The sequence below is a fragment of the Leopardus geoffroyi genome, chromosome E2, assembly GCF_018350155.1.
Source record: "Leopardus geoffroyi isolate Oge1 chromosome E2, O.geoffroyi_Oge1_pat1.0, whole genome shotgun sequence".
Lineage (NCBI taxonomy): Eukaryota > Metazoa > Chordata > Mammalia > Carnivora > Felidae > Leopardus > Leopardus geoffroyi.
The window spans coordinates 42,397,704-42,410,204 of NC_059335.1; the positions used below are offsets into that span (position 1 = coordinate 42,397,704).

Sequence of the window (12,501 nt, forward strand, 5' to 3'; positions counted from 1 at the left end):
GACCCCACACTTGAAAACTGGGAGAGTGCCGGGTCGGCATTTGGCCCAGGTATCCTGCCCCAGCTTTGACACACGTTCTGAAAATACATCCGAAAGCTGATGTGCAGAAACCGAGAGGGGTACACGGTGGGACTTTGCCTGCCCAACTCAGCCAGCCAGGCTGCCTGTCAACACCCATACCCCGGCCTGTGCCACGGAGGCGGGCTGTGTTCAGCCACCACCTTACAAGCTTGTTTCGGGAACTAGGTCCGCGGCCTTTGAAGGGACGGGAGGGAAGTCGGAGCAAGGAGACAATGCCATTTTTACATGTCCATTTATTAAACAAGAACTCCTTCGTGACAATTTAATACAATATTTATTAACGATTAGTGCTGAGAAAATTATTTCCCTCTACATACAAAAATACAGATTTGAACACTATGAAAACAATCAGGACGAGTACCATGAAAAATAGGTCCTTCAAAAGAAATAAAGGGGCAAAACTGAGGGCAACGTGAGGCTCTGTCTGCTGTCGGGGACAAACCCACAGGAGCAAAGGCTTTGGGCCCCCAACACCACTTGAAATGGATAGAGTCAAACCTACAAGCCAGGGTTTGAGAAGCCAGGAAACCCACCAACAGCATAAACCAATGTTTGCCAAATGGGCATCACCTCAGAATGCCCCACAGCTGTGCCTAAATGATTAAAGGAAAAAGACTTCTAAGAAGCAAAATGTAATCGTTACTAAGTTAACATTGCCCCCCAAAAGTGCCACCCGGCCAAGTACCAATGAATAATCATATTGGAGCTATTAGCCATCTGATTTCATTTCCTTTGTTAAAATAATGACATCTTCTGGCCCTTCCAAAGGACAAAAAAGAAGCTACAATTTGAGTAAATCCATTCCTTCATTTTGCAGTGGCTCAGCTAGTTTACTCAAAGAATTTTCTTCACACAGAACTCGCGTCCTATAGATATGGGAGGGGTGGGAAAGCCAACAGAGCAGCTAGAGCGTTGTCTAATGTCAGCAAGCTCCTCATAGCAGGGAGTCTATTTTGTCCAAGCGCAAAACCAGAAAGGGCCACTGAGCCAACCCCGGGGAATCCACAAACCAAAGTCAGTGGAGGCCCCTTGGGCAGCCCCTCTCTCCCAGGCAGGGCTGGAGGTGGGCCTGAGCTGGTCCTCTGCTTCACCAGCCCGCCAGCAAGGGAGATCTTCACTGTCAGACCTAAAGGGGAAAATCAGAGCGCCACGGATGTTCCATGCTTTTCCTTTCTACAGAACCACTTTCCTCTTACCGTTTGAGGCGAGCAGTGGCTCTCCCTAACTGAACAAGTGGTTTAAAAATGCCAAATGCAGTTATACTGATTAATTATTTCACAGAAATATACACTTACTCTCAGACTGTTGAAATAAGCAGAAACAAGTCATTGGGGAGAAAGCAGCAGAGAGGAGACAGGAAGAGCCAAGGTGGGTGTGGTTTTTTTTCTCTTTTTTAAAATACATAATGAAGTTTAAAGGGATAATGGCTAAACCTCAAAGCCATCATTGCTAAAAGCAATATTAAAAGGACACGATCTAACATCATGCTACAAAAATAGTGTCATCTGGTTTAACTAAATGTACATCTTTTTTTCAGTTCCATGATTGACAAGTGTTTATGTGACTGACACACAGAAGGCACCGAAGGTGAAGTGATTATTATTTGTCTTAAAATATACAGAGACAGAATTACCTACTTCGGGGGAAAAAAATACAGTCATACCTGTAATAAATAGTTAAGTGTTTTTGCCACGGGTTCCCGAACCCCTACAGATTTCAACATATACAAATAGTTTCGATCCCTACATTCTCTTAGAGGGAACCACATCAAAATCAAGTTAACAAAAGCATTGGTTTTATCCACATATGTCAGTTTCATCATGAGGCAGGATTTGAAAACTCATTTTTAAACGGGTTACAGAGTGAAGGAGCTGGAAGCAGTCAGCCCCCGTGCAGGTCTAGGCCAGCTTGGGGGTCCATCTGGGCCTCCTGCCCTCGTCCTTCCCCACGAGCCAGCCTTCCCCCAGCCTTTGGACCAGCCACTTCTCCCTTCAAGCTCTGATTCTTTGCCTCCTTCACTTCTGCAGAAAGGGAAACTTGCGAAATCAATTCTGGAAAAGGCAGGAAAGCAAAATGGCCCACTGAAGGAGGCAGGCATCAGTTAGACCTGGCCCTGCTTGATACAGGCACCAACCGGGTCCCCACACTGTCCTCATTTCCTGGTAACAGGAAATGCTTTCTACTGGGGTTCAGCAGCGTTCTCCAGAGACAACTCCGATGTGACAGTTTTGGACTGAGTCCCATACAAACCAGTACCCGAATCAACTGTGTCCTACCTTCTCTGGTCTGAGGCACAATTATGAAAAGAAACCTCACCTCACCCTAATCCTGTCAACAAAGCTGATTAAGGTCATTTGAGACCAGTTCCTACTGGAAATTGGAACCAGAAAGGTTCTGACAGCCCACTAGAGTCCAGGGTATTAACTCCTTAATGAAGGCTCTCTGGCCTCTGCGTACAATGCATCCCAAGGAAAACCTGCCGCTCCAAGGTGTCTAGATGAGCAAGCAGGTCACCCTAATTAAAGTCTTGGCATGAAAATGCGGACAACAAACTGACCCTAGGAACAAGATGCACTATTCAAGGATCCATAAGCTAAACTTTATTTTAGGCAAGTTGCTGTTGCTTCAACCTCAGTGGGCTTGTAGGTAACTTTTTTCTTTATTGTTACATTTATGGGATAAGAAAAACCAGAGAGGGAAAAAAAATCCCCAAGGTTCAGAAATCGCACCGAAATGGGACAGAAATATAATCTAGACCAAAGAAGGAAGAACACATCGGCCCCATTCCTCTGTGTCAAGCCTAAGAGTGTATAAATGCCACTAATGCCACTTACTGGTGTGAAGGAAAGTCAAACGGAAGATTCATTTTCAGAAGAAAATTCTTCTAGATCTAACAGAGATTAAGGGTATTTTCTATCAGGGACAGTTTCTAAATAAAAGCAATGGACAGGGTCAAATGTTTCAAATAACCTTTCAACCACACAGTTCTTATGATCTCAATAATATCTGCTGAGAGAGGAGGAAACACGAGATTTTATAAAAAGCCAGGAAAGGTGACAAAGCTCAAGGAGGCCTGTGTTAGGTCTGCGTCCTCTCTAAGGTGGACCCAAACCAGAACCTGAGTCCCCTGTCCAGACCTCAAGAGCCGACCCAGAGCTCCAAGGCATACTGGTCCCAACATCCAGCTTTGGCTCTCAGGCTGAATGCAAACCTCAGCCCTCACTTTTCCAAAGACAAGAGAAAAGGAAGGTAGTTAACCAAGCACATTTTTTCAAAATGGCCTGGGTCGGTGACCACATGCAGGGTGATGGCCAGTTCCCCGGAGGCACGCAGTCTGGGTGTGCTGGGCCCCTCTCTCCTATCACCTCCCATTCTTGCCCCTGCTCCACTCTCCAGTCTGTTGCCCAGCTGGTCCTGAGAGTGGGTGCTGATAAGGTAAGAAAAATTTGAGGCAGACAGAAGTCCTGGGTTCTGCAAAGTTCACTAGGAACCAAAAAGGTGTCTGGGGACCTCAAAAGCTAATGACAGTCCCTTGGGGCAGAGAACAACTTTTTATTTTCCTAGAGAGAATCAATTGGCAGTAGCCTTTACCTAGAAAGTGCTTTTTGCCTTTACCTGTTTAATGTCCTTATTTTCCTGTAAACAAGATATGGAGAAAATGACAGTCGGGAAGTAGCAGGATGACTTCCCGGTTGCCTGGTTTTGAACACGGATGGCACAGTGGGAACCACTTAAGTCATCACTGCCGTCCAGAATCACTAAATTGGCCACACATCGCCTCCACACACTACTTACGTTAGGGCTGGTTCTGAGAACTCACAGAAAATCTTGCACAGCCAGAGATTAGAACTTGGGCCACCTCTTAGACACATGGAGAGGTGAGGAGTTTCTTCCAAACAGCACATGACTGCACGACGAGGTGAGCTTGGACCACACACAGGACATAATACGCGGAGGCCTTATTCCAGGCTCGTTCGTTGCAAGCAAGAATCCATACACACGTGCAGACAAAAGAGTGCCTCCTCGCCTCAAGAGACTGCCTGTGGCTGAACCCAAGTCTGAATCGCTAAGAAACCATCAAAGAAAGGCAGAGGAAGTGGCAAACTTTTTAAAAGAGTAGACATGTTTTCAATGGAGTCAAAAGCTCTCACCATCTAACGGGTCGGATACACTTCATGCCTACCCACAGGTGTGCGCCTCCCTGCCAGGGGACAGTCGTGGTGCCCTGAGGGCTGGGGCTGTGGTCCGCCCCCGAGAGTCAAGCCCTCAGAGAGTCAAGCCCTCAGAGCCAGTGGGTCCCGCTGGCTCCCATGTGACCAGCCAGGCTCTGTCCCCGCTGGCTTTTCAGTTCCAGCCGCCGAGACCGGGACTGGACAGGCCACTACATCCTTGCCTTTTTGTGGGCAAAGGTAACCTCTCTGGGATGAGTGTTTCTGCACAGAGTAAAAATCTAAAATAAAATACTTTGAATCAAACTTGTCCTAGAAGGTTTTAATCTGTGACTACCTTTGTCCTTCCCTGGCTTTATATGGGACCAACGAGCGACTTTCGACCTCCATGACTGTAATCTTTCTGTATGAAAAGAAAAAGACCTCTCCCTCCCTCCACGCCTTCAACCCCGTAGAGAAACATACAGGAGAATCCGAGGGAGAAAATACCACATCAACCAAAATCGGTGCCAGGATCGACTTTCCCTGAAGACGTCGGTGTGCATCTATCTAAAACCACCAGGGGTTCCACCGGAGGCTGGAAGGTCGCCACCACACAGTCTCCAGGCACAAAGTCCAGTCTACACAGCAACTGCAGTTCCCATCAAGTTTGGCACAAACTACGAAAGCCAGCATCCTCCTACCAGAAAATTGAGAAACATTGAGATTGCCTCAGCCTTAAAATACCCCACACCAAATGGATGTGGTCCACATTGGAACCATTACATGCACAAATAGGCTTCCTTCAATTTGCAAAAACAAAACTAAACAAAAGTCCTGCTAAGCGCCCCCTAAATCTAGATTGTCCTGTTTGCACACAGAGGCAACATAAGAAAAACAAGTGTCGTCACATTCGCCCTAGACAACCACACTCTCCTCTCAGAACTGCCCCCGCCACGCTGCCGCGCGAGGAGTTCTGCTCCCGGGCTCTGCGCCACACCAATAAGAGAGCTGGCTGCTCTGGCTGTAGTGGGAGCTAATTAAATATAAAGAAATATATTTACAGAAACCATGGGGGAGCCTCATGGCACAAAGGATATTAAATAGTTACAGGGACATAAATAATTCCGAAGATTCTAACACTAAGATGCAAAGTGACCACTACGTCCCTCGGTGGCACAAGGGATCGTCACTTTTTATCACCTATAAGCATTTACAATTGCAATGGGCTTCAGAACCACTACTTGCAGCTTTCAACACATCCTCGGGAGGCCAATAGGCCCTTTTCCACCAGGTGATAAACTGGTTTTATTGCAGCCACTTGGAAAAACTTGGGCAACAATCCTGCCTGAGTGGTATTCTTTTTCTTGATCTCACTTCAAAGGCGGCTTTTTACTGAGGCCAAGTAACATGACTCCCAGCAGATTCCTGACAAAGCTCAGGGTGGTCCTTCCACGTGGGCCCCACTCAATGCGAGGCTGGGTCTTTGTGGCCCTGTTTCTAAGTGGAAATCTCAGAGGGAGAGAAGCCCGTTTCAGACTATGCAGACACAGTCGACAAATGCAAAATAAATACATAAAAATGAACAGATAAAATCCAGATGTCATCATCTCCTCAGAAGTCACTACACAAAGGAAGTTCAAAGTTTGTGAGGCGTGACTGGTGCCGCCTCACAACACGCATGGGAAGGGGGCTCGATCGGACCCGTGTGGGAGCAGGGGAGGTGCGTGACCACCGGGCCGGCGGGGTCTGCACCGACAGCCCACCGCCCCTGACGCGGACAAGGAACCGCAGCAGAATTTGGCCAGTTCCAGATGGTCGGTTCAGGCGGCTGACCCCTAGCCCCAACCCTTCAGACGTGGAAGGTACCGTTTCCCCTAGAACCGCCTGCCTAGCAGTGGTCCCTGCGCTGGGAAATGAGACGCTGCTCTTCTGCAAGGCGTGCGATGCCACGGGTGCACAGATGACACCCTCTCGCACCTGCTGTGCTCCCCACCTCCGAGCACACACTCGTGTTCGCTCTCTCCTCACGCAGCACGCGGCGAAAGCTGCAGTCATTCACTACTAGACAAGATCCTGGGGATCCTCCGCGGGCTGCAAACCCGCTGCCGCCCCCCACCCCCATCCCCACCGGGGCAGGGCGGGTTTCCTCCCTGGTGACAGCCAGACACAGAATAGTAGAGGGACACGGAGGTTTGTAAACATTCAAAACAGTTCAGAGAGTGAAAACCCAACAAGTTACGGGCAATTTTTCCATGAAAGATACAATTAGAGTTTCCCGATGAGAAAAAAAACAAAACCAAAACCAAACAAACAAAAAAACCTACAGCCTCAAGGGGTTCATGTAACACATTCACCACAATCATCTTCACTTTATCAAGAATCCATCCAAAACCTTACATAACTAGAATTTTCCCCAGCAACTTCCGAGGTCGATGTTCATAGTCATGACCCTGAGGCACAAAAGCCACAACTCGTGCCTTCTGGAACATCAGTGAAAGGGTGTGTCGTGCTGGAAATTCAAGTATTTTCAAATCCTAGACAAACCTACTCAGAATCACTTTAGAACTGTCCTCAGGTATTTAAAAATTTGCACACATCCCTAAAACAGGTGTGTCCCCACCTGTGGTCCATGAAGCCAGCAAAGGTGCCGGCATTCTGGTTGGTGGAATGTTTTGTTTTGTTTTGTTTTTTGTTTTTTTTTGTGGCTTTTACCTGAGAAGGCAAAATTGCAGGAAGCCTGCAATTCAGCCTCCAAGTAGTAAGGGTGGGTCTGAAACTGGAAAACAAGATGGTCCCCACGGTCCCGGAGGAGAATCTGGGATTCAGGGAAGTGACGCATTTCAGGAAGAATTAACTGAGTGACTTCTCAGCAGGGTGGGAACCGAAAGGTGACCTTCCCGCATGTCAGCAGTCCCACTAAACGGCCCCAAGAGGGCAGCAGCTTTTCCCATCCCCGTAAAGTCTGGGCCCAACAAAGAGCTCCACCAGCGCCCCCATCACCAACACCCTCAGCGTCACGCGTGGCTTTCTGGGCCTGTGCTGGGTGTGTCGACGCCCCAGGAGTGGAAGACGAGGAGCAGGGGAGGCTCCGGGCAGCAAGACTAAATGGTGCCCCGGAGCTCGCGAGGGGGCTGCCCGGCAATCGCTGCCAACCCCACACCTTCATTCCTTGATTTCCACCCCCTCCTAGCAGCCCCCATTAATCCAAAGTCTTGAGCTGTCACAAAAATATATGACAGGGTGGCTCGGAGTCAGATGTGAAGCCTGTGCTCGGGGACAGCGAAGACCTAAAGCAGACGCGGCAGCCGGTAAGGTCGGCGGCAACCACGGCCACCCAACGCTGGACCGATCGGCAGGCCTCTGCCGCCCGCCTTGGTCAGAACAGCTGGGCGCGGCGGCTCCCTGCCTCAAATACCTGCCAACGGGGGCTCTGAAAACCCTTTCCCAGGATGAACTTTCACCAAAGAGGACAAAATTCAACTTAATCACGGGAAAATCTGACATGATGAGGAAAAGAAAACTTGTCTGAAAGGATGGGCACGGGGACAAGAGGGAGGAGGATGGCAGGTGCTCATGTGTCCAGGCGCTGGATCTCAGGGCGACCGTCCACATCTCTGGACTCCGTGCGGGCTCGGATGTAGTCACTGGCACTCTGCTGGTGGATGCTGACTCTCCATTTCTGCACCGCCAGGAACGTGTTCACTGCATATACCGCGGTTGCCAAGAAGCCAAATATCTGCAAAACACGGGCACGGTCAGTCCTCAGATACGTCAGCCGTGTACCGGGTGTGAGGGCAGGACCTGCCCTGAGCAGCTCACATTCACCCGAGATGTGTGCAAGTGTCCCAGCTGTACCCACAATGCCCAGACCCACTGATATTCAGCTGTCTGACTGTGGCCAAGTGCGCAGTGAACATGACCCACATAAAGTTCTGCATCACCTGAAGACAGCCCAAGACTTCTTTCAAAGTATTTTGGATCTATTAAAAACAAACAAACAGGGGTGGCCTGGGTGGCTCAGTCGGTTAAGCGGCCAACTCTTGGTTTTGGCTCAGGTCGTGATCTCGGGGATTGTGGGTTTGAGCCCCGTGTCGGGCTCTTCTATGCTCACTGCGCAGAGCCTGCTTCGGATCCTTTGTCTCCCTCTTTCTGGCCCTCCTGTGCACGTTCTCTCTCAAAAATAAATAAACGTTAAAAAAAGTTAAAAAACAAACAATCACAGAAGTGCCTCTTTTACAACACCTTCATGGCCACTGGTCCCAGGTAAGAAAGTAAAATGTAGACCAAAATACCATATAGACAGAAAATGAGGGTCTCAGGTGTCAGCCCCTAATCAAGCCATAATGCCTGACTTTCCAAATCACAGCCCCCCAGCCTCTGTCTGCTGTCCAGCTGCCTCGCCCCTGGGCAGCTCCAGGTGGTCAGCTCCGGGGTAAAAAGCAGTACAATTTTAATGATTCGAAAGGACTGATGAATCCACTGAGTGACACTAGGGACAGTAGCTGGCTTAATATTTTTTACAAACGTTTCAAACCAGCAGCCCCCCCACCATGGCAAAAGTGCTACATGTTCATTATAAATACAGAGCAATATAGAAATGCAAAACACAGAGCGTGAAAGTCTTAAGGTTATCTGGTTCCCACCCTCCCCCGAAGGCATTCCACCTCAAAGAACAAAAAACATGTCACCTGACTGCTACATGGAGTCAGGCCTAGTTCTTCTTCATTAAGATTCTCCCCCACACATTGACAGATAAGGCTCTTAAAAGTAACATCACTAAGAGACACGCAGGGCTCTGGAAACAGACTAAAGCAGTGATTCTCAAATTTGAGCATGCACCTGAATCACCCGGAGGGCTTATTACTGGGGATCTCTAATTCAGTAGCTCTGGGGGAGCCTGGGAATGGCATTTCTAACAAGTTCCTCAGTGATGCTGAGGCTGCTCTTCTGGGGACCACACTCTGAGAACCACAGCGCTGAAGGAACCAGGACCTCCAATGACTCAGTAAGAACATCGTTAGCAAAGAAAAAGCTAGGGAAGAACGAGCAGGACGCAGGCTAGGGGACAGAGGAGAGCAAGTCACAGGGTGCACAAATCAGCCTGAGTTCACTTACCACGGCAGCAATTTCTGCTCCGGTTTTGTGGTTTAAAGCAGCCAGTACAATCGAAGCAATAAAGAAAAAGAAAGTGCTGAGTCCAGTGTTGACCAAATCCTAAAGAAGAAGATAAAGTCACTTGGAAAGAATGATTTCCTGCTTTGCCCTAAAAGCAGCACAAGGCCCAGCCTCTCTGATGACACCATATTTTAGTCTCAATGGCCCAGGGGTACTGGTCCCACAAAGGAAGGCAAAGATGACACCAGCTTATGATGATGCTACTTGATATGTCACCACAGCAAAATCCACATTTTAATCAACCACGTTGTCATTTCTTAATGAATTATTACAGAAACCCAAACTGCTAACCCATTAAGGACATGCACGTTAATTACCATTTTGAGTTCTACTGTCATCTTTTCAAACTAAGTTAAAATCACCTCAGCATGGGCAGCATTCCCCAGAAGTCCAGAATGTACTGTAACTGGCCAAGTGCCCTCCATCGCCATCCCCCCCGCCCCCCGCCATTCATTTGTGACTTGGCAAGTGCATGGGTTTTTAGACCTAGAGAACTCACTTAGCCAGACCTCACGCTCTTTCTTATGCATGGTCTTTCATGGGTCTCTATGGCTAAAACCTAGAGGATTTTCTCCTAAGTTTTTTGCAAAGCAAATGAGGTTAGGTATCCAATGCTTCCAAGATTTAACTCCTGTGTCAGCTGTGAAGACACACAGAGCACATCGATTAAGTGTCACAGCCTGACGTGGGTCTTTACCCACCATGACTCGGGACAAGCCATTTTGCTTCTTGCGTCTCATGTGGGGACAGTACCCCCACCTCACAGAGTTATTCTAGGGGTCAGGTGGAGACACTCACAGCTACGGTTCCCTGTACATTAATTGCTGCTTCTGTAATCACCAATGTGACAATGGGATGCTGACAGCCAGGGTCATACCAGAGTCCATATAATCTCTACAGGGAAGCAAAATCCAGGGGAAATGCTGGACTGTTTGTGCATCAACACCAGGTGGGTCCTCAAGGGCCATCTCCTTTTTTTTAAAAATGTTTATTTATTTTGAGAGCGACATAGTATGCGCGTGCTAATGCACGCGCGCACGCGCACACACACACACACACACACACACACACACACACACACAGACGTGTGTGTATGTGTGCTGGAGTTGGGGAGGGGAAGAGAGAGGGAGAGAGAGAGAGAATCCCAATCAAGTTCCGTGATGAGAGCACAGAGCCCAACATGGGGCTTGATCCCACAATCCTGGGATCATGACCTGAGCTGAAATCAAGAGTCGGACACTCAACCAAATGAGCCACCCAGGTGCCCCGTCATCTCTTTCCAAAGTTGCAAAAAAGCAACGTTCTCATCACAGAGGTACTGAGCCTACGCAGCAGGAACCCCAGCACACTGCTGGTGCGGGCTTCACTAGGGGCTCACGGAGCGAAGCAAGCGCCAACTACAAAACTCTGTTCAGAAACCGTCTTGCCAGCACAACAGTTTTCAGCTGTGACCAATGTTAAGCAAGGGCAGGTTTTTCACAAATTCAAACCAGGAAGTGTTCAGTTAAAATGCTCAGGTCTGAGTAAGGTGCTGTAGGAATAAAGAATATAAAATGTACTTTCCAAAACAAACACTATTCAGAAGTGGGGGGAGTTTTGTGATACATGCTGAGGCCAAACATCAAACCAAATAGTATGTACATTATTGGTGACAGTGTAAAAATATAAATGTGGTCAAGGGCCTATATGCATCAAAGGTTTTAAAAAGGTTCGTGTTGCCTATGATTTCCACATTTGGAAATTCATCTTAAATATCACACTAGTGCAAAGGTCTCAGTATAAGGATGTTCGTCATAATCCTTAACATAGCAAAAAAAAAAAAAAAAACAAAAACAAAAAAAACCCTCAAAAACTGGAAACAAACAAAATGCTCAAGAATAAAGGAGTTGTTAAATAAAATGGTATCTCCACAATGGAACACTATGCAGTCATTAAAATAATGGTGAAGTTGTATATTTAACATGAAATATACTTAAACTAGTTTAAGTGAAAAAGCATCATTCTAATGATTCTATTCCACACACCCCCCACACACACACACATATCACAACATACATGCCTAGGTGAAAGATAGTCTACATAGTCTGGAAGCTTATATCAAGTTTTACAAGTGATTATCCCAATGGTTTGTATCACGTATGACTTTTTAATAACTTTATTGAGATAGAACTCATATGCCATATAATATACCCAATTAAGATGTGCAATTCAATTACCATGATCTAATTTTATTTTATTTTTTTAATGTTTATTTATTTATTTGAGAGAGGGTGAGAGAGAGAGAGAAAGAGAGAAAGAGAGAGAGAGAGAGGTGGGGAGGGACAAAGACAGAGGAGAGAGAACCCCAAGCAGGCTCCATGCTGTCAGCACAGAGCCAGACATGGGGCTCGAATTCACAAACCATGAGATCATGACCTGAGCTGAAACCAAGAGTCAGATACTTAACCAACTGAGCCACCCAGGCGCACCTACCATTATCTAATTTTAGAACATTTTCAGCACCAAAAAGAAACTCATTAGCAGTTAATTCTTCATCCCTCTCCTAATCCTAGGCAACCACTAACCTGCTTTCTGTCTCTTTGGATCTTCCTATTCTGGACATTTCATATAAATAGAATTATATATTATGTGCTCTTTTGGATTGGCTTCTCCCACTCACTTTAAGATTTCTAAGGTTCATTCAGGATGGAGCACAGATCAACACTTCATTCCCTTCTCTTACTATATAGTATTCCATTGTACAGGTATCTCACATGTTATTTACCTTTTCATCAGTTTTTGGACATCTGAGTTGTTTCCACTTTCCGGTTGTTTTAAACAATGCTATTATGAACTTACTAGCTTTTGTGTAGACATATGTTTTCATTTGTATTGGATCATCACATGATTTTTTTTTTCCTTTATCTGTATCTTCCCGTTTTTCTGTAACAAACACTTATTCCCCTGCACGGCTTTATTAAAAGGCTTAAAAGTGGAATACTGCACATGTTCATCAGCATCAACTACGTGAGTTCCTCATCCATGAAACAAACATCAGGCCTTGTAGGTTCATCCTTCACCTTAGGGGGCACACATGGACATGACCTTAGAACAG

The 12,501-nt window shown here is 46.9% G+C and overlaps 1 protein-coding gene across 2 annotated transcripts in view; it reads right to left on the minus strand.

The window, feature by feature from the left end:
• Window positions 1–297: 297 nt before the first annotated feature.
• Window positions 298–12,501, minus strand: part of CMTM4 (CKLF like MARVEL transmembrane domain containing 4) — a 69,711-nt gene continuing 57,507 nt past the window's right edge. Inside the window, exons 3-4 of one of the 2 annotated variants that reach the window (XM_045442998.1) lie at window positions 9,348–9,446; window positions 298–7,968 (exon numbers count right to left, since the gene is read on the minus strand). In XM_045442998.1, the coding sequence (XP_045298954.1) occupies window positions 7,804–7,968; window positions 9,348–9,446 (264 nt within the window). In that variant the 3' untranslated portion in view covers window positions 298–7,803. The remainder of the gene's footprint in view (window positions 7,969–9,347; window positions 9,447–12,501) is intronic. The other variant, XM_045442999.1, reaches the window with a different exon arrangement.